Source organism: Muscardinus avellanarius (genome assembly GCF_963383645.1).
Source record: "Muscardinus avellanarius genome assembly, chromosome: 9".
NCBI lineage: Eukaryota > Metazoa > Chordata > Mammalia > Rodentia > Gliridae > Muscardinus > Muscardinus avellanarius.
This window is the reverse complement of record NC_137795.1, coordinates 67,280,155-67,301,632: the sequence shown is the minus strand read 5'-3', so window position 1 is coordinate 67,301,632 and position 21,478 is coordinate 67,280,155. Positions and strand designations below refer to the sequence as shown.

Here is a 21,478-nt window from a genome sequence, read left to right as displayed (position 1 = left end):
ACGAAACAGGGTATATAACAGAGCTTATTACTATTTTATAATATTTATCGCGGTGTTCTACAAAAAAATAATGAGTAAAGGTGGCTAATGTTTATTCCTGTTCTTCCAGTAGATTAGGTTCTGTTTTATGTTCAAATGGAAGCCATTGGTAGCTTGGCATGGATCACCAGAGTTGTGTTCCTGATCACTTGGACAATTAGATGCAGGGTACAATCCGTTTAATTCCCACTTTCTACTCTCTGGGCAAAAGAAATCATGATTCATTATGCTATTTTCTCTGTGGCACTGGTCATCTTGTTGTTTTGTGGAGCAGCCTGTTGTGCAGGTCCTTTACAGTAACAGCTTGCTAAAAATGAGCACTCCATAGAACATGTTACCCATTGGGAAGTTTAATGTTGAATCAAAGAGCAAGCTTGAGATGGGAAAGCCCTGTACTTGGCTCCTGCCAAGGTGCCTCTCTACATGCAGAGACACATGTGATGCTGCTTCTGAGGACTCTAAATTACATACCCCACCCAGTGAATTGGAGGTGAAATTTTACCCTGAACTCTGAAAATCTGACTATATGGCCGAATGTAGGGAGGTACAGAAAAAAGCTAAGCATATTGACTACTTGCCTCTCCACCTATTTCATTGTTAAGTTCCATTATTGTTCTGCTAAAGATATGTAGATCTTAATTCAGATTTTTCTCTCAGCATGGAATCATGAAAACAAAGTGACTAATATAAAATGGCGTATAGGTACTGACACTTGGTGTAATATAAATGTGATGCCATATTGTTATACATCTTTTATACATTTTTTCTTTGTTTTGATAAACAGTTACCTGCATTTTGCCCATAATTATTTTACTATCACCTCCAGAAAAGATTATGTAACTATTTCCTTAACTTCCAGCTTTTATTAAAATTTTAGATTTTTTTTAATCTCAAAACACAAAACTGCTAATTAGCCTTTTTCCCCCTAACATTCTTGGCTCTATAATATAAATCATCTGGATCTGCTGCTTGTTTTTGAAGGTCTTTTTTTGCCCCCTGATAAATTGTTCTCAGGCTAAAGCACAAACTTGCATGTCTGAATAGAGGTGGAAAGAATTTTTTGCATTCAAAATATACCCACTTGAAAATTGGAGATTGTTAAGGAAATGACAGGCCTGGAACTATTAGAAGCATGAATGTTAGACCTAAAGCAGTATAACCCCTATATATGTTTATTTCTGTACAGCTAGCAATTTTGAAGAGTTTGATTTTTTTTTCCCCACAGCAATCTGAATGGGTGTGTTGAAGTAGTTTGAAACTGCTACAATAAAAGCCTATTCCATTAATCACCATGCACCAGAACAGAGGGAACAGAAAACAGTTCACTGGCAAATATTACAGAGAAATTGTGCCTCCTCTCCTGTGCTTGAGCAGATCTGCCTGCCTTCAGACTCCTGTAGCACTCCTCACTCTGGGACCTTCTGGCCTGGGCTGATAGGAAGGGCCTTAGCCGTTGGCAAGCACCCCTTGCCTGGCACTGTGAGGAGCTCTCTGTACAGAGGCTGGTCTGTCTGGGTTGTCTGCCTGCACTCTGGCCCTCAATGTCAGTGTCTGTACTTGTTATTTAGGTCTCCGTTTTATTTTTGTTGCCTGCTCTTTGTATGTACTGTGGGATGATCTCATCTCTTTCTACAACGATTGTTTTCTCTACTGTGTTTTGGTAGGTCTCCCTTTAAAAGGTGCAGGTGATCTGAATGCATGCCCAGTTTCATACTTAGCCTCGTGTGACTCTTGCTTTCTTTACCTCATTTTCCCATCTAGAGAATGACAGTGTTGGTGGGGCCCAACCTGCAAGGTGGCTCAGGGAGTTAAAGAGATGCAGCAGGGAGAAGCCACAGCCTGTGTGCATAGCATGCATTCAGCACTTGCTGAAGCTTAGTCTTTTGTTTTTCCCTAAAATTCCATCATTTGAAGTTTCCAGATTTGCATTTCTACCTGTACTGCTAGCTTTCTTTTGTAGAAAGCTTAACTTTTGTTTACAACTTAAACGTATTCCAGTCCAAGTTTTTCATTGTGGTCAACCACCTCATCTCTTTCCTCTTAAGCATTTTCTTTCATGGTAGTCTCATGTCTCCTTCATCATCAGCAATGAGAATGGGATGAGAAATGCCTGACTCCATTTTGGTAGCATTCAGTTCATCTTTCAAACTTCTCTTAAATTCACTTTTTCCGTTATCTCTTCAGTCCTACCTGTGATCCCCTCATTTGTGATTTTGCTCAGGGCAGCCTCAGTTTTGGGATCATACATTCCTTGTTATGAGTCTCATCTCAGCTGCTTCTAAATTGTGTGACTTAGTGCTCATTACTTACCCTCCCTGAGCATCGGGTCTCTCCATAAAGTGAAGATAATGATTATTACTTCACAGAGTTATAGTGAGGCTTAAAGGAAATATTATCTTTGAAATTCTTGGCATAGTCTCTGGCCTGCAGTATGTAAACATTCAGCTGTTGTTATTCTCCACCCTGTCTGATGTTCATCTTTCTATTCCTGTGGCTACTGCAAAATGACTCAGCAGAACCACTAATCTGTATTAGAAAGGACTTTAGTGGTTTTCAAATCCTTTACCTCATCAAAATTCAAAGCTGCCACTTAAATGCCAGTCACGCATGACCTTTAGACCATATAGCAGACATTAGTGAGCCTGCTTTGTGGAGGAAGGCCTGGAAGGTGTAAACACCAGCAACTGCATGTTCTCAGGTAGTAGAGTTAAGATGGCTGTGGCATTCCTGTTCCAAATGTCAAACTGTTGTCCTGGCACATTGCATAGTCCCTCTATTAAGAAAATGGAATCCTTGACATAGGTTCCTTAATCCATAATTGAACAAATATCTCCAGTGATGGGGAACCTGCTCCTCTGTGAGGTGGCCCATTTCACTGCTCAGAGATTTATAGGTTAAATACTTCAGTGCATTGTGCCAAAACCTGACCCTGATACTTTATGTCTAGTGTATATGTGTGTGTGTGTGTGTGTGTGTGTGTGTGTGTGTGTGTGTGTAAAGAAATATAAGGAGTCATAGTAATGTCTTTATTTACCTGATATTCTTTTTTTTTTTTGGTGGTGGTGGTACTGGGGTTCCTGGAAGCCCTTCTACCTCCGGGCTACACTCCCAGACCTATTTTTTATATTTTTATTTGGAAACAGGGTCTCTTAAACCAGCGCGGCGGGCTACGAACCTGCGCGATCCTTCTGTCTCCACCTCCCGAGTACGGGGATTACAAGCATGCACCACCACGCCCGGCTACCTGATATTCTTTTAACCTTTAAGTATTTGAATGTAGCATTTGTTTTTCCTTTTGTTTTCCCTTCCCCCCACACATATGGGTTGTCTACCCATTCTTGCCCCCTTTGCTTAGGAAATGAATCTTGTTTTACAGGTACTGTTTTTCATGCACACTAAAAGTGCTTTGTCCTAGTTTTTTCCTTTTTGAATTGGCATCTAGGAACCATCAGTCTCTAGGTAGCTCTGTATATATGTTAGGTTTTTCTTAAATAGCTGTAGAGCTGCCCATAATAGCTTTAATTTTAAGCCACCATGCTATGCATAGTGAGCCTGGCCATTGATTTCTAAGATGACACTTTCTTGAATTAAATATGGAATACTGCTGTCTTAGCTCCCATAGGCCTCTCTGCTTTTCTCCTTCTCCCTCTCTTGGGGCTAAGCAAAAGGAAGCAAAAAGTGAGTAAAGCCTTCTAGATTTAGCTTTGATTTGGCTATGATTGTTGTGACTTGGTAAAACTGTCTTGGTACTTTGGGTGCATAGGCTTTCTGTAATGGTATACTTTTAGGAATAGTATTTGTTTCTCATGAAAATAGGCACCAGCAAACTCAGGAGTCCTATGAATAACTTAAAAGTAAATTGAGTTTTTAATCTTCTTACAGCTCTTCAGATTTCTAAGTGTCAAATTTATTTATTTATTTATTTATTTATTTGGTGGTGCTGGGGCTGGAACCCAGGGGCCTTCTACCTCCAGGCTATGGTCCCAGACCTATTTTATATTTTTTTTTTGGAAACAGGGTCTCTTAAGCCAGCTGAGGCTGGCTTCGAACCTGCACAATCCTCCTGTCTCAGCCTCCCAAGCGCGGGGATTACAAGCATGCACCACCACGCCTGGCTTCAAATTTAGTTTTAATCAGATTGCTGACAGTATAGCCTTCTCTGGGGCTGCTCATGCAATGCGGTGGTGTAGTAGGAGCACTCTCCATGGGACAGAATTGCCAGGGGTTGAGTTCCAGCTCTGCTACTTCCTGAGTGAGACTTTAGTTTCTTCAGTGGATAGAGTGAGGTTATCAATCATCTCTACTGTATAAGGCTGCTGTGAGTCTGAGATAAGTTAATGTCTATGAAGTGGTATCTGATGTGCAGTGTCATCCTGGCACTTGTATTGATACAGGTAATATTTCATTTCTTCACTCAAAGGAAGAAGTAGCCACTACATTAACAGCAAGCCACAGGAGATAGCAAGACCCACGTACTCAATAATCCAAAGTTGGGGAACCACCGATCTAAATGTGTTCACTCTACTAGACTATTAAGAGAATTACATAAACCTAGCTTCTGGATCTGCTTCTATGTGGAATTTGAATGCTCCCAATCTTTTAAAGCTGCAGGAGAACCAGGCATGGTGGTACTCACTTGTAATTCCAGTACTTGGGGGGCTGAGACAGGAGGATTTTGTGGTTCGGAGCCAGCCTCAACAACTTAGTTAGACCCTGTTTCCAAATAAAATGTAAAATAGGTCTGGGAGTGTAGCCCAGAGGTAGAAGGCCCCTGGGTTCCATCCGCAGTAACACACACACACACACACACACACACACACACACACACACAGCTACAGGAAATGTATTCTCAAGTTGTTCTTCATGTGGGTGAAAAGGTGCAGGCATAGGAACATGTAGTGATACTGTCTTCCTCACAGATATGTCCCTATCCTACAGTGTGAGCCCTGGCCCCATTTGGCATCCATTTTTTCAAGTTGGCATTCTAGGCAGGCTGGTCTTAGCATTTTTGCTTTCCAAGATGGGGTGGCTGAATGTGATACCATTTTTGGCACAATGGTCTGAGGCTCCCTAAGAATCTGAGTTATAAACTAGGGAAAATGGTAAATAACTGAACATGCCTTCTACTATTGTTGAAAGTAATCATGGCTTATGATAGCTTTAACAGTGGGTCTGGCAATTCAAAGGAGACTGTGTTCATTTACTTTCAATTGAATACATACTGTGGTCATTTTTTCACTACAGGGCGTTTAACAGTTGGTTCCTGCCTTCCTCTTGAATTGGAGGCTCTCATACAGAGAACCCCGTTTCGTTCAATAGATTGTGATTTGTTCATCCAGGTAGTTTTATGGACTCCCTATCACTGATGATAATGCCAACTATACGTAAAGTTTTCTGCCTAGCAGCATAAGTGAGATAAACATAAACAGGACATGATATCTTTTCCATGGCAAAGGTAGGGGGAAAGACTTTATGTCAACAACCAGCTCTAATGGAAGATGCGGAAAGACAGATCTTGGAATCAAGGCTCAAGAAGAGGGTTGCATGAACTCAAGTTAAGAGGGTCTTGAGCCCCTGCTTTGGAGATGCGTCTCTGTCTCTCAGGTGAAGGACCACCAGAGCTTTCCATAGAGGGCGGTAGTGTGATTCTGAAAGGCAACTTTTGATGCATGCAAGGCGGACTGCAGAGGTCAGAAGGAAGCTGCAGACTGACAGTTGGGGCCATGGTGGCCATTTATATGAGTCCTGAGGAGTCCCTGAACCAGGAACACCAGAGGGAAAAGGGAAAGATGCACTTGAGTGAACTCCAAAAGGTCCAAGGGACATAATTTGGCAACTGCTATACTCCTGAAGTAAAGGGAACTTGAAGAATTGAAAATAATAGCTTTCTGGGTGAGATAACCAGAAAGGCAACATGCCTGTAATTAGGCTTTAAGCATAGAAGAGAGACCAGATTTGAGTGCTGAGTGCAGGATGTGTAATAATGGGTTTAGTGATGTATAACTTAATGGTGTTTCCAAGGTACTCCCGGGGTATATTCTGTAAGCATTAAGAAATTTTGGTCTAGTATATAGGAGTAGGAGATTTGGATGTGGAAGTCAAGCCCTAGCTTATAAGAAATTTTTGAGGACTTGGTTGGGAGCATTTGCTAATGAGATGACCTGAGGGTAGAGGACTAACTGGCCCTTCCATCTCAGAAGCAAGGAGAGGCTCTAGGAGCATCCAGGTCCCAGAAGAGGGCTTCAACAAGGACAGGCTGGATTAAAACTGGCAGATGCCAAGACTAAAAAGAGGCTTTAAGGAGGATAGGAACTCTGATTCTTGTTAAATGTTTTATTTTTGAAATTCTTTGAATGAACACATTTTCAACCTACAGAAAAGTCAAGATAAAAGCCTGATTATCCAACTTCCATCATTACCAATAGTTTGCCAATCTTCTTTCACCTCCCTGCCTGTCTGGGGCAAGGAAAGGGAGACAGAGTACTTTAAGACAGTATTAGATGCCTTTCATTTTCCTTATACCTTAGTTTGCACTAATTTATAAAGACAATTAACTTTTACACAACTATAAGTCATGTTCTCATCAAAGTTAAAAATGAATTCCTTATATCATAAAACCTTGCTTCATTTAAAAAATTTGAAGTCCTTGAGAGCCACTTCACTGGTACTTTTTAATTTCCTCGAAATTAGCTTTCTCTCTAGGGCCTATATGGGAGGTAGGCAGAGTCTGAAGGAGAAGAGCAAAGTGCTTTCTACAGAAGGGGTGCCTCTGCCATGGGGTACACAGTGAGTTTGGATGGGAAGCTGAGTTTTATGTTGTGTGTACACTTAGCCCCTAGGAAGAGCAATAGAGCTCTTTTTAAAAGACTCCTGACTTTTGGTTATCTGAATTAAAATGTATGTTCAGAGATGCTGCCACTGTTTTGCCTCCTCTGCCCCATATGACATCCAGCTCCTCATTCTGGAGCAGCAGTGGTCCTCAGCCAGGACATATGGCGCTGTCTGGAGTAATTTTTTATTGTTATTACCTTGGGGGACACTCTTGGTACCTAGTGGGAAGAGAAGAGGGGATACATGGGCCAGCCTTGCAGACTTAACCTTCCCCAAATGCCAGTAGTGTCAATGTATTAGAGGAATACCACATCATAGAAGGGAACTGCTCTTGTCAGTGATGTTGTATCATGTTTGCCTGCCAGGGTGCAGTTAAGAATTGCTTTTCTTTGAACGAGGCCATGTCCCTGTATATTTTTCCTTTCATCTAAGGAAAAATATAAGCTAGGTCTGGACAGACCTTTGAGCCTGCCAAACTTTATTCCAGTTTTCATATGCTTGTTTCTCAGACTCTGAGCAGAGCACAGGAGTGATTTTGTTTCTTTGGGTAAGAGATGTAAGGTGGAATGTACATTCTCAAGAAATGTTCACTGATTTGAGCACAGCTCTCTCTTGAAGGAGGTATGGATTCTAGGGGTACTGTTGAACAAGCTTGTTAAATCAAGATCTAATCTGTATTTCTTTAGCCAGACTTGAAAATGGGCAGTCACTTTTAGTAACTAAGAAAAAAAGTAAGGATTTCACTCTCTCTACTTGTAGGAAATACAACTGGAACATGCAAAGCAAGCCTTTGTTCAGCGGGACAGTGCCAAGACTGGAAGAGTCACAGCCATCGACTTCCGAGACATCATGGTCACTATTCGCCCCCATGTCTTGACGCCTTTTGTAGAAGAATGTCTAGTAGCTGTAAGTCATAACTCCCTAATTGAAGTAGTTTATTTCACCTAGTATAAGCTCAGTAAATAAGGGATTATAAAGAACAGTTATCAGGCGTGGTAGAGCATGCCTGTAAACCCAGTACTTAGGAAGCTGAGCCAGGATTCCAGGTTCACGGCCAGCCTCAACACTGAGTGAGAGCCTCAGCAATTCAGGGAGACTCTGTCTCAAAATAAAAAAGAGAAGAAGGCTAGGTTTATAGCTCAGATGTTAAATGCTTCTGGGCTCTATCTCTAGTGCTAAAAAACAAAAACAAAAACAAAGTATTTTATAGGTTTTTTTCTTTTCCTGTTTAAAATGATAACATTTTTAAATATAATCACATATGTTGCTAAACTTAAAACTAAAATACATGTTTTGGATAGGATAATTTGGTGTCTGGATTCTATGAAATGTATAGCCATACCTCCATATCCTTTGGGGATTGGTTCTAGGGCTTCTTCACATTCCAAAATCTACAGAGGCTCAAGTTGCTTATATAAAATGGCATAGTCTTTTCATATAACCTATACATACCTTCTTGATTGTTTAAATCATCTCTAGATTACTCATAATAACTAATTCAATGGAAATGTAATGTAAATAATTGTCATACAGTATTTTTTTGGAAGTAATGACAAGAAAAAATTGTACATTTTCAGTGCAGGTGTAATTTATTTTCTCCAATGTTTTTCAACTTGTGGGTGATTGAATCCATGGACATGGAACCCACATATGCAAAGGAATGGCTATTAACTGGTTAAAGAAAAAAAGGAAAAACAATTTTGTTTTATATTTTGAGGTATACCAAATGTTGATCTTTGTGGTTTTTCTCTAAGGAAAAAAAAGTATAGATTTATCATGTGTTGGAATAGTGGACAGAACAGAAACTCCAAACCCCAGATCCATGCTTCGAGGCTATGGCAGCACAGGTGACAGGCAGAGGTCTTCATAGTCCATCGCAGAGGACATCTAGCTGCTGCCCTTGTCCCCCTGCACCATTCAGTGATGTTGGTTCCCACGCCTTGGTCATGGAAAATCAGAATCATAAAAGATGATTGTTTAAAATGCAGATTATATATTTCTTTTAGGCCTGTGCTGTTCTATCGGTGAGGTCTTAGAGTCTAATTAGTATATCTTCTAGACTCTGATAATCACTTAGTTCTGGGAACTCCTCTCCAGTGGTAGCTCTCCCTCTGTTAGTCGCATGCCGTGAGCTGCGAGTGTTTTCTCCACTGCTGTGCTGACTGCACGCAGGCGTTCAGTGAGCTTTGGTCTTCCTTTTCTTTTCCCAGAGCCTTTTTCTGGAGTTGTGGCCTCTGTGGCCTCGGAGCCGGGCCTTTCTACTGTGGCACTGGTTAATCTAACCCTTTCTCTTGGTCCCCCTCTCCCACTCCATTCTAAACTCTTATGTCAGCTATTTTAGATGATTACTAAGTAGAGATTTATGTGGTTGTTACCTTATAAAGAAGTGCTTTCCTAATAAAAATATTTTGCCTTGTTAGGGAAGGATAGAATTTGAAACCCCAAACTGAAGTTCCATTCATAATGGATGTGCTGTCTGTTTCCCTTGTCCCCTGTGAAGAAATATGATTTCTTAAAAATTCTGATTATCAGAATTCTGACTGTTCTTAACCCCCAACCCAAGCATATGACATCTCATAATTCTGCCATTATATGCTTGCCACAAATCCCAGCAGTGTAAAGTTTTTACTTGAATGATAACTTATTGCTGGTTGTGAGTAACTTGACAAGTCTCGATATTAATGTTAAGACTGACCACTTTCCATAGTATACTTGCACTGATGTAATAGTTTTGCCTGTATAAGCACACATTTTGCATGTATATGCTTTTAAGATTTTCTCATTAGATGAAATAAACCAACTTATAAAACATTTCCAATTGAAATTTGGACTCTGTCAATGACTATTGGTCCAATTATAATCTTCACGTGTACTTATTTAGTTTTCTAGGAGTTGTATGTGGGAAGTACAAATTCTGTTCATGATTAGTTGCAGTTACTTCTAAAAATCATTTATAACTGTGTTTTTAATGTGAAAAAAGTACTTCGGAATAATTTCTTATATATGCATTCTTGGTTGATTTTAGACTAGCCTTAGATATATGTAATCCCGAATCTTCAACACCTGTAAATCTTTTGTTTTTCTTTTCTTCTTTTTTCCCTTGTTTTCAACTTACCAAGGCTGCTGGAGGTACCACATCTCATCAAGTTAGTTTCTCTTATTTTAATGGATTTAATTCTCTTCTTAACAACATGGAACTCATTAGAAAGATCTACAGCACTCTGGCTGGCAACAGGAAAGATGTAGAGGTAACTAAGGGTGAGTGAGAGTTTATCTGAATTCTTGCCTCTAAGAGTGTTGGGGAATTATAAGGGTGAAGAAGGCAACCAGGAGTTTGACACAAATTTTCGTATCCCGTGCCCACATATTACCCATGTGGTACATGTGTGTCATCTACCCTTTGATCAGACAAACAAAAGAAAACAAAATAATCTTCACTGAATTTTAAATAAACTGAAGACAGCCTTTGAACAAGGAAAGCATGTAAAGTTTCTTAAATATTTTTAAATCTTGCTAGAACTTAAATTGGCAGCCTCTAAAGGGGCCTTCAGGAGTACATGAGGAATTCTACAAACTTGTATTGTTGACAGTGTAAGTTGATCTATAACCTTGAACAAGATATCACTATTGTAATGGAAATTCATTAAACAAAATTCCTTTAAGACTTCCACATCTTCATTAATAAGATGTCTTGGACCTATGAATATAAAATTTTAGATATGTTTCCTCATTTTCCTTGACCTGTTATTTGAATAACATCCTGTGTTATTTATTCAAAGCCTTCAGATGGCACCACACTTTTAAAGTATTGTGGGGAAAAGTATTCTGCATTCTCTTTTCCTCATGAATGAAAGAACTGCAAAAATTCTTGCCCTATTTGGATTGACTTGAATTCTGTGACTGATCATAAAGTTTTGTGATGTCCCTCGTTCCAGGGCCTTGAGTTAATACTGAATGTAAGTCTGTTCCCTCTTGAGTCTTTTCCTTTTTGCTTTTTTTCCATACAGAGGAGTTTGTTCTGGCAGCTCAGAAATTTGGTCAGGTTACACCCATGGAAGTTGACATCTTGTTTCAGTTAGCAGATTTATATGAGCCAAGGGGGTAAGTTGGCTATTTTTTTTAATTAGTTTAATAAAAGAAGGTTAGGAGGTAAGGATAGAAAGAGGGTAGCAGGGGAGGGAGAAAGGAGCCAAATGAAGGCAATGCTGAAATATGAGAAATGATAAAAGGGACACTTTACAATTGTATCATGTAAATTTAATTATTTGGTATTTTTGTTGTTGCTTGTGCTTGTTCTCCTCCCAGGCGCATGACCTTAGCAGACATTGAGCGGATTGCTCCACTTGAAGAGGGAACTCTGCCCTTTAACTTAGCTGAGGCCCAGAAGCAGGTGAGCAAAGAGGACCACATTTGCTTCCTTAGCAAGAAAACTCCAGCCCCTTTGCACTCACAGTTCTGACACTGGTATCTGGACGTAGCATTTTTCTACTTCTCCAAAATCCAGACAGTTTCAGAAGGCTGAAGAGGGAAGTTACTTAGAGACTTTCCAATGGACAGATACTGGCATTTGCTTAATACTTTGAAAAAAAAGGGTGATATCCTCACCCCCCAGAAAGCTGGACCCTCCACAAGCACAGAGAAGCTGTTTCCTCCTTCTTCCCTCTGTCTTTCATTGAGGGATGTGAGGAAGGAGCGCTGGCTTGGTGTCACTGCCCCCGTCAGCACTAGTGTGTTCTAAATGAAAGCCATCTTTGCTCTGTACAGAGGCAATCCGTCAGCGCATTGTCTCACTGCTGTGCCTTCCGTTTTTCTGCATATCAAAATGAGATAATTTTGTTTAGTCTGGAGTCGTAGTTTGAAGGCTTTTAGACCTATTTTCTCTGTGAAAGGATTCATAAGTTATGTGGAAACAATTTTAGGAATGCTAAATTTTATTTTATGGTTAACAGAAACCAATCTCTTAACGTTGTGGGAGTCAGAAACTTAAGACACAGGACCTCCTCGTTTAACTCTTGCTTGGCTCTATAGACTAGACTGAGAGAAGAAAGGCCTTCATAGTGTGTGTTGTGCCTGCATGGCGTTTGTAAAATAAATCCACTCACAGACAGAGCGACGTTTTTAGAAAAGTACCTCCTTTAAGGCAAAGCCATCTCTGAATCCTGTGAGACTTAACTGTTTTTGGCTTGGAGCTCTGGGTCTGTACCCAGACGCCAGTTTGACCACAATGGGTTGATGCGGGCTACATTTTTAGGACTGTCAGGCCTCGAGCCAGCACCCCTCCTTTTAGCTTCTTCCCACCCAAAGGCAGCGGCAAGTTTTGTGTGCAGTGTGTAAGTCAAAGTAGTGGGTGTGTGCTCGCTAAATCCTAACTAGGCACCTCTGGAAAAACAGCTGGCTATGGTTACAAGAGGAAGCCGGTTTCCCTAGTGCAGGAGAGAGAAGTGTATAATCATGTGCGGAGGTGAAAACAATGCTGCTCTCCCTCCCTTTGATTTTAAACACCGTTCATGAGATGATTATCTCTTTGTCCGTATGCCACCAGCGACTGTAGAAATTTGGGGATTAGGAAAACAGGGAAGTTTTCTTAGCCCTCTCCGACTCTCCAGCTGGCAGTGCCAGCCCCCCCCCCCCACCACCATTTTCCCTCCATGCCCTTTGCAGCGTTTCAGTGTTTGTAATGGGTGCTCATGTTACTGGCCAGGAAAGGGTTAGACTAGTTTGATGAGATTTACAGCAGGAGATGATTGGCTGCTGCTTAGAGGTTTCGAGCAATTCACAGTGACCATGCCTGTGAATGCAGTGTGCTTTCTGCTACATTTGCCTTACTGGGCCTCACAGATGCAAGGGAGGGAGGCCGTCTACCTGTGGGCAGGTGTGCCCATCCCAGCTCTGTGCAGCCCTTGGAATGTTAGTCCTAGACAGAGGAGTGAAGGAGGAATCCTTCCTGTGTCATCTTAAGATTATACTACATTTTTAGCTTCTAAAAAGTTAAATGAAAGTCTGGGATTTCATTTGTCTTTTAGATGAGGAATTAGTGATAATGGTAGGTTCCTCCCCCTCATTATTTTCAGAATGTTTTCACTCATTATTTTGACGCCAGTATGTTTCTAAGAATTGCACCTTTTTATCCATGTAAATAAAATAGCGCTTCTTTTTTGGCTACATCTGTCAAAATGAAGATCCTATTGATCTCCATCTATGCCAGGATAGATTTGGAAGCAACCCGTAGAATTTGCAGAGAAATGTTTTACATTCTTAGAGATGCATATTTCTATGTAAAGCTATTTTCAGTTAAATGGCTTTGAAGGAGATTCCAAATGATCTCATTGTATTAGAATTGTGTTACATTGACAGCACCTAAAATTCAGTGGGTTGATAGCTGGGGTGGTGATTATTTTCATTGTTCACTGATTTTAATTATCATAGGTTTTGAAAAACAAATTTTATTGAATGTATTTATTCATTCAACAGGCATTTATTAAGCACTGACTGTATGTCACCTTCATTTGACAATTCTGGGTGACATATAATTGCTATTTTATGAATGTAGGTAGAGAAGTGCAATGCTCTGAAATGTTCTGGCCTTAGAAACACAAGGGAAAATAGGCCTGAAAGAACAAAACTGAGTAACTTAAAGTATGGTCTTAAACATGGACAAAAGGAAAAAAGTCATAATCACTGGCAATACAGTAGTTACAGTTACCATAAATATTTTGAATATCATAAATATTTTGAATATTACAGTTACCATAAATATTTTGAAATTGTTTTTAAAACCATTACCATAAAATATTTCAAACATTTAAAAAGCTAAAGAGAATCATATAACAAATACCTGCCCACCCACCATGCTCTTTTTAGCTTATGTTTTATTTAAGGACATTATGAAAATTTTGCTAACATCATATATATCCAAAAATACTATTTTTAATGACATTTTTATTTTAAAGCTATATTATTATGTTTAAACACTATCACTGGTTATTTAGGGTATTTCCAAAGTTTACACTTTTCAAAGAGCAGTTTTTTTTTTTTGTTATTTGTTTGTTTGTTTTTATTTCTTTCTTTTTTTCTTTTTCTTTCTTTTTTTTTTTTTTTTTTTTTTTTTTTGGTGGTACTGGCATTCCTGGAAGCCCTTCTACCTCTGGGCTATACGCCCAGACCTATTTTTACATTTTTATTTGGAAACAGGGTCTCCTAAGCCAGCGTGTGCAGCTGGCTTCGAACCTGCGCGATCCTCCTGTTTCTGCCTCCCAAGCACGGGGATTACAAGTGTGCACCACCACACCCGGCGAAAAAGAGCACTGTTTTTAACATACCTTTTATAAGTAGAATTGTAAGGTCAGAGGTTATTTAGCTTTTAAATGTTTGGATATATGTTATCGAATCCCTCAGTTTATACTTGGTTTAATGATAAGTTTGAGAAGGCTGGGGTCTTTTTCCTAGATGCACTTTTATTGGTACGTTGTAGTCTCACATCATAATGTAGTTCAGGGGGATAGAGAAATGCATGCACACAGCACTACTGCCAGTCAGGACACTGCCACTTAAAACACCAAAGACAAAAAGTACAAAAAAAATCCTATCCCATTGGATTAATGAAGAGTAATGTCTCATTGATATTTTTAAATTTTGCATCTTCTTGATTACTAATGAGAATTGAACATTTAAAAATAAGTTCATAATATTGTTTTTGGTAAATGATGGCTATATGTTCAAATTTGTTTTTAAGCAACTGAAAAGTTTTTTTTTCTTGTTAATCAGCACTTACGAAATTTAATCCTACTTCCCTCTTGACAGTTTAGTTATACCATTTATTTAGAACCCAGGGAGTAATTCTTTAAGTGACCTGTGCTCATGTTTGTCCTGTCTCTTTCCTGCGTCCTACCTCTCTGCCATCCACCTCCCATTCACGCAAAGCAGAAGGCCTCTGGGGATGCCACCCGGCCAGTCCTCCTCCAAGTTGCAGAGTCGGCCTACAGGTTTGGTCTGGGTTCCATTGCTGGAGGTTAGTTATGGATAAATATAAAACCTTCGTGTTCGTGACTTGTCTTTTTCTGATTTTCCACCTTGTAATTTATAGGACACAGTCTTCCTTGTTGTTCCCCCACCCAATTACCAGTCTGTATCTATGAGGTGAGACCAGGACCATAGCTGCACAGGAACAGGTCTTACAAATGACCTTGCTCTCCTACTAATCTTCAGGCAGACTTTCTAAAGACAGGCTAATAATGAGGTTAGGCAGTGATATGCTTTTACTTTAAACTATCTGTGACATCCTTTTATTTGGGATACTTGAATGAAAATACACAGTGGTTTATGAAGGTTATAAAAAGGTAGTACAGTTTTAAATTCTGGACATGCAAAAAAATTTCTTTTCTCAGCCTTTACTTTGATTTTATTCACCTTCTTCTTTCCTTCAACTGACCATAATTCCCTCTGAAATATTGCATTCTTTAATTTTAGCTGTTGGAGCCACTGCTGTGTATCCTATCGATCTTGTGAAAACTCGAATGCAGAACCAGCGATCAACCGGCTCTTTTGTAGGGGAGCTCATGTATAAAAACAGCTTTGACTGTTTTAAGAAAGTGCTACGCTATGAAGGCTTCTTTGGACTGTATAGAGGTTAGTACCATGCACTAAATTCATGTAAGGTGAAAAAATAGCCAAGGGTTTGGTTTCTCATCCCAGTGCCTGAAATGAATTAGAGAGACTGTGTTAAAATGGAAATACAGCAGATTTTCAATTATCCATGCTAATGGGAGTAGGCTGCAGGCATCCAGGGCATGGATAATCAAAACAGCTCATAATCTGAAAGCCATTTATATTACTGTGTTGTGTGTTATATTTCTTAAAATAATAAATTATTTTTATAAACATATTTGGTGAGTTTTTAAAAGGCTCATTGTTTGTGCTCTTAAAGTATTCCATTCACCAGCTAATAGGGAAAAGAATCCTAGGGACAGTCTGGACAAAGCCTGCCCAGGATTCATGATTCTCATAAAAAATACAGTGGGCCCCCATATCCACGGTTTTACTTTCCACAGTTTCAGTTACTCCTGGTCAACTCTGATCTAAAAATATTAAGTAGATAATTCCGGAAATACATAATTTATAAGTTGTAAGTTGTGTGCTAGTCTGAGTAGTGTGATGATAAAGTCTCACACCCTCCTCCTCCATCTATGATTTTCTAAAGGTCAGAGCAGCCTCACACTACATCTCAGTACCCATGGCATTCACCTACTCCATCTCATCGCAGTCACTGTGCCATCCCCAGGTCATCACAAGAAGAATGAGGGCTGTACACTAAGATATTTTAAGAGAGACCACATTTGTATAACTTTAATTACATTATATTCTTACAACTGTTTTATTTTGTTAGTTATTGTGGTTAATCTCTGTGTCTAGTTAATTTAATTAAAATGTTAAAACTTTGTCACAGTTAAATGCATATAGGGACAGATAGTATGTATGGGGTTTGGGCTGTCTGGGCTTTCTGTCATCTGCCAGAGGTCTTGGAGAGTACTGCTGTGGATGGTGGGCAACTGCTCTACCATGATCAGCCTGTGAAGCAGATAAACAAATGTTTATAGTGCTTCTTCCTGCCTCTTTCTGAAGTAAAGTTGCCCCTTCCCTTCTTCTGACTCTGCATCTGATGGAATTCGTTCATACTCCACTCTATCAAGGTCATCCTGTCTCCACCTGCTCCCTTAATCACTGCAAGTTCATTATCAGTGATAATCAGAGCAAAGCGGATGCCATCACTAGTGGAAAGAATTCCATAGATCCTTCTGGTTCTCTGTTGGTACTGGCCTAAGGCAACATGGCTAAACTTTTGTAAATAGGAAAGAAGTGAAATTGCATAGCTAAGATGTTGAATGGCAAAGCAGTTCACACAAAGCTTCTTGGCCACTTGACCGGCTGCAGGTCTTCCTCTTCTCCCCACTAGTGCTTGCTCTGCGAGAAGAAAAGTGTTTAGTGCTCTGCTGAGGCAGATGGTAAGCAGGCAGCCATGTAAACCTGTGCCTCTAGGCCTCTTCTGCCATCTGCTGACTCTAGTCTCCAAAGTGAGTCTCCGAGTTTCAAAACAGAAACCCTCTTTGGAAGAAACTGTGAGGTTTTCAAGCTCAGAGAAGTTCTATTATATAAGCAGATAACCCTCATCAAAGGCCTTTTGATCTTTTCTCTGCCCACTTTCCTGTACTCCCTGCATCTTCTTAGGAAGAAGAGGTCTTTGACCCCAGGTGATTGATGATGACCCCGGAAGGGTCACTGCCTTCCATTTGAAGTCCCCCCTCCCACCATGACAACCTAGCAAATAAAATGGCTTCCAAGTACTACACGGTTAATGTCACAGGTTTTATTTTGTAGGGAGTCAAGCAAAAGTGACCACTTTACCTGTTCAGGTGGGTGGTGTTTTTGAAAGGACTTTGAACTTCTAGTCTGGACTGACATCTGTACCTTGATGTTGCTTCACCAACTATTTTTATGGGCTTTTCTTTTATGGGTATTGGATTAAATGTCATGGTGCCTTTAGAATTGTGAGAGTCCTGTCCAATATTGCTAAATGTCTTCAGTTTGCTTATGTTGCCTGGTTTGTTTTTAATTTTTAGTCTCTTTTCTCTGTAACCATATCTGTCAGATTCCGATTCTTAGTTATATTTGTATTTCTCTTCTATGACCTGACCTTTTGACCCCACAGTCATAGTTGCTCAAAGCTGGCATGGGCCATGAAGGGCAGTTCATACATACTCTTGCTGGTTTAGTTAGTGCTTATATGTTATGAGAGCAATTGCTGCTAGCTGCTCAGGGAGGGGAAGCCAGTCTGCATATGGATAGAGGCTAATCTCACTGAACACCAAGGAGGCAGCTCCCTTTTCCAGGTTTATAAATAGCCATTTATCTAACCTGTTTCTGCGGCCCTGAACCTGCCTGCCTGCCTGCCTGCCTGCCTGTCTGCCTGGCAAGTAGAGTGTGAATATTAGATTAGTTCTGGAAGTCATCTATGTTCATTTCACCCTGAGTTCTTATCTCTTCTAGCAGGTGATTTTAAAATAAAACATTTACTGTAAAACTCTTATTTAGTTCCTGAAGCAAAGTGATGACAGACAGTTCAGATTAAAAATCATAATAATGATAATGATTTACAATTTTGCCAAGAAAATGGCTTCTTTTTCTTGATTGGCCAGGGACTAATTCTCTTGAATTTCTTGCACATAATCATAAATTGTATGTAACTACATGTTTGTAAATGTTTATTGTTGGGCAGGAAAGAGATTAGATGAAAATGTTGGCAACTCATGGGATACCATCATTAATAAAGGAAATAACAATAAAAATAAAACTACCTGAATTATTTCTGAAACTCAATATTACAGTTTTTATGTACAAAGTGATATAAAATATCTGCATATGCTTCTTTGTACACTTCTCATTAGCTATAATTTATTTTTTTTAAAAATCTTATTCTAGGGAAAAATAGCTAAATTTAAACTTGGAGACTAGAAACTTGCTGCAGTTACTGCTTTCACCTGGCAGTATCTAAGAAGGTATTGGGAGTGCATCTCTAATTCATAAACATGTTTCAAAATATTGAGCATTTTTTCATATTTAAAAATTTTGCATAACATGTAATTTTTCTCCATCAAGACATATATAATTGCTCATATTCCCTGAATAGGATAATTTGAGAATGTTGCATAAGTGAGGTCTCTCCCCTATTTTAAAATTACCTTTGTGTATATTTTTTAAAAAGTTGGCGACTGACGCTGAAAGAAGGTGCTTTGCAGCATGTATTCTTATTATGAGGTTAATAACTATCTCTGTCACGCTGTCTCTTTTTTTCCTTATAACAAAAATACAGGAAGCTATTTTTGTGTTTTAAAGTAGTTCCCTATGGAATTAGAATGAGGGTTATTTTCAAAGAATTCTTTTAGCTTCTAGCTTTAGGACAGGCTGTTTTTGCTTTTGCTTTTCTCTGGCAGCTGCCAGCATCTGTATACAGTCCTAGAAGTTACTTGCAGTGAGCAGAAAACACATTCAAATCACTGCCACATCGCCACATCGTCCTAAGGAGACCAGATGAAACAGCTAGAGGGATGCTAGTGATGATCTTCAGTGGACCGTGCCTCAGAGTCATGAGAAAATTTAGTGTCTGAGCTGGTAGTTCGTACTCTCTAGATTTCTGTGGAGGTCTCTATTTTTTTTTTTTTTTTGTTTTGTTTTGTTTTGTTTGTCTCTAAGAGACTCTTATTTTTTTTTTTATGTAAATATTGGTTATTGGAAAAGATCCTACACTGAGGTTTTTTCTAATTTTTAAAAACTTAACCCCAGGGTAAGTCTGCCAGGGTTTAGGGAAATAATTCCCGAGATAATCCAGGACTCCCTGAAGCCACCTGTAAAAATCTTCTTCTCTTTCCTCCCCTGTCTCCAGGCCAATGGAATGTGCTCAGGTGTTTGAAAACCATAATGAACTACCTCACAGCTCATTTGGTTTGAATGAACTGGATGACCAAATGAGTCAGTCATTGGCCTGCTATGGACTGGGCATATTTAAGACAAACAACTGAGGGATAATTGTCCATGCGTAAATGCTTCTAGTGTCCTGGGAATAACCACTTTCTGCTTTGGAGCTTTAGGGCACTCTCCCTTCTCAGATGCTTCAGGTGATAAGATGAGCAGCCTCAGAAGTTACAAAATGTTTTAGGAGGACCTTTGGAGAAAAGATGTGTTCGAGAGAGACCAGGGTCTATCAGAAATACTTCCGAGAGGAAGGTTTTTGTTTCTGTTGCTGGGAGAATCCCTAGAGAAAATTTCCCAGAAAGAGAAACCAGATTATTTAATGAGTTAAACTTAATTTGGAGTGGTAGTTAATCTTTAGGGTAATTGGAAAAATAAAATATATTTTTTAAATCCATTGATCCAGGCTTGCAAAGCTTTTCACGTGTCTAAGTTGTCTGTGCAGTGCTGAGTAGTCACCCTCCATCCTGGAATGTTCTCAAGGTGACATCTAGAGGATGTTGTGATGATATCTCAGGAAGTCATTGATCTGTATGTATTCTATCTAGAAGGGAGTTTTGTCAGGCAGCCAGTTTAAGCCAGGTCTCAAATAACTGTAGAAGAGAGCATCCAAGTTCTGTGGACTTAACAGTGAGGTTTCTTCTTGCTTAATTCTCATGGATAAAAATAGATTTATAAATCTTAACACCAAACTAAAATGATAGATGTTTCCATGATTCAGTATTGTGTCACTTAAGAACATATACTCTGGGAACAAACCACATTTAATCTGTGAGCTTCCCTGAGCCATGGGTTCACTTTGTCCACCAAAATATTAGTGAGTGCAATTGGGTTGGTGTGAGTCTTATTTTTTGGCCAGTTTCTGCACACTTTCAGCTAGGGTGCTAAACTGTTGAAAGATCACAAAATAATTATAGGAAATCAGGCAAGAGTGACAAAAAAAACTTCAATGATTCATTCATTATTTTATCCACTCTCCAGAAATCTACAGTGAGCTGATTATATGAGCACAGGACTTTATTACCCAAGGCTTGAACTAAGGTATATGAGAATATATTTTTGGAGGTGAGAGAGAGAGGGTGGGGGGTGAGAATAGCAATAGACTTAGAAAACTGAGAAAGGTGACAAAAACATGGAATTATATGTAGGCTGGTGAGGGAAAGATGAATGAATTTATTAATTTCAGGTCTCCAGGATGGTATTTATAACCAGCTACCATCCTTGCTGAAACCAAAACAAAGGAAATACATTAAAATTTATAATTTAGAATAGATAGAAGAAAAGATAACCAGGATCCTAAGAGTTCTCCTGTATGAGGGAAGAACTGAGCTGGGTGTGGTGGGCACGCTTATAATCCCAGCATTGGGGTGGGAGGGACCAGAGGATCATGGTTTGCAGACAACAGCCTCAACTACTTAGCGAGACCCTTCACAACCTAGTGAGACCCTGTTCAAAAATTTAAAAAGGACTAAAAATTAGGACTGGGGGTATAGCTCGGAGGTAGAATGCCCTGGGTTCCATCCTCAGTACTTTAAAAAAAAAAAAAAAAAAAAAAGAACTGAAGGAGACTAGATGATCCTCCCTTCTTGGAAGTCCCAGGATAGAAAAGTCAGAGAATTTTTTTCTAGACCTTAATCCGAATCATTCATTTTGTGTTTTAACCCTTAGTCTCCCAAGGTATCTGAGCCATTGCTTACTGGCATAGTCAATGCCTGAAATTTTTTTTTAAACCTTTCATTTTAATAAATAAAGGATATCCATGGCTTGGATTTTAAATCTCATTTACAGATGAGGAAAACTTCTAGGCCCAAATAGGTAAGGTGGAGCAGCTGCTGAGGAGGGAAGGCGCCCCACATGCGAGGAGCAGCGGGCTGAGGGTCCTGCAGCTCCCTGGCCCTCTCCTTCATGCTGCAGAGCAAACGGAAGCGCGGGACTGGAGAACAGCTAGAGGCGGGTCCTGATCACCCCGGGGGAACCTTCTCCATTATTAACCTCAGGCCAGGGGTGTTGACTACAGAGGGAATCCACTGATAAAACACAGGACACTATCAAACAGCAGAGGGGACAGATGCTACATGGGCATCTTGCT

The 21,478-nt window shown here is 39.7% G+C and overlaps 1 protein-coding gene across 1 annotated transcript in view; it reads left to right on the top strand.

The window, feature by feature from the left end:
- SLC25A13 (solute carrier family 25 member 13) overlaps positions 1-21,478 on the top strand; it is a gene marked incomplete at both ends in the record, with an annotated part of 180,780 nt that overhangs the window by 95,356 nt on the left and 63,946 nt on the right. The window contains 6 exon segments of the mRNA XM_080701717.1: positions 7,630-7,776; positions 9,990-10,128; positions 10,878-10,971; positions 11,176-11,260; positions 14,791-14,878; positions 15,337-15,495. Coding sequence (XP_080557843.1) covers positions 7,630-7,776; positions 9,990-10,128; positions 10,878-10,971; positions 11,176-11,260; positions 14,791-14,878; positions 15,337-15,495 — 712 coding nt within the window.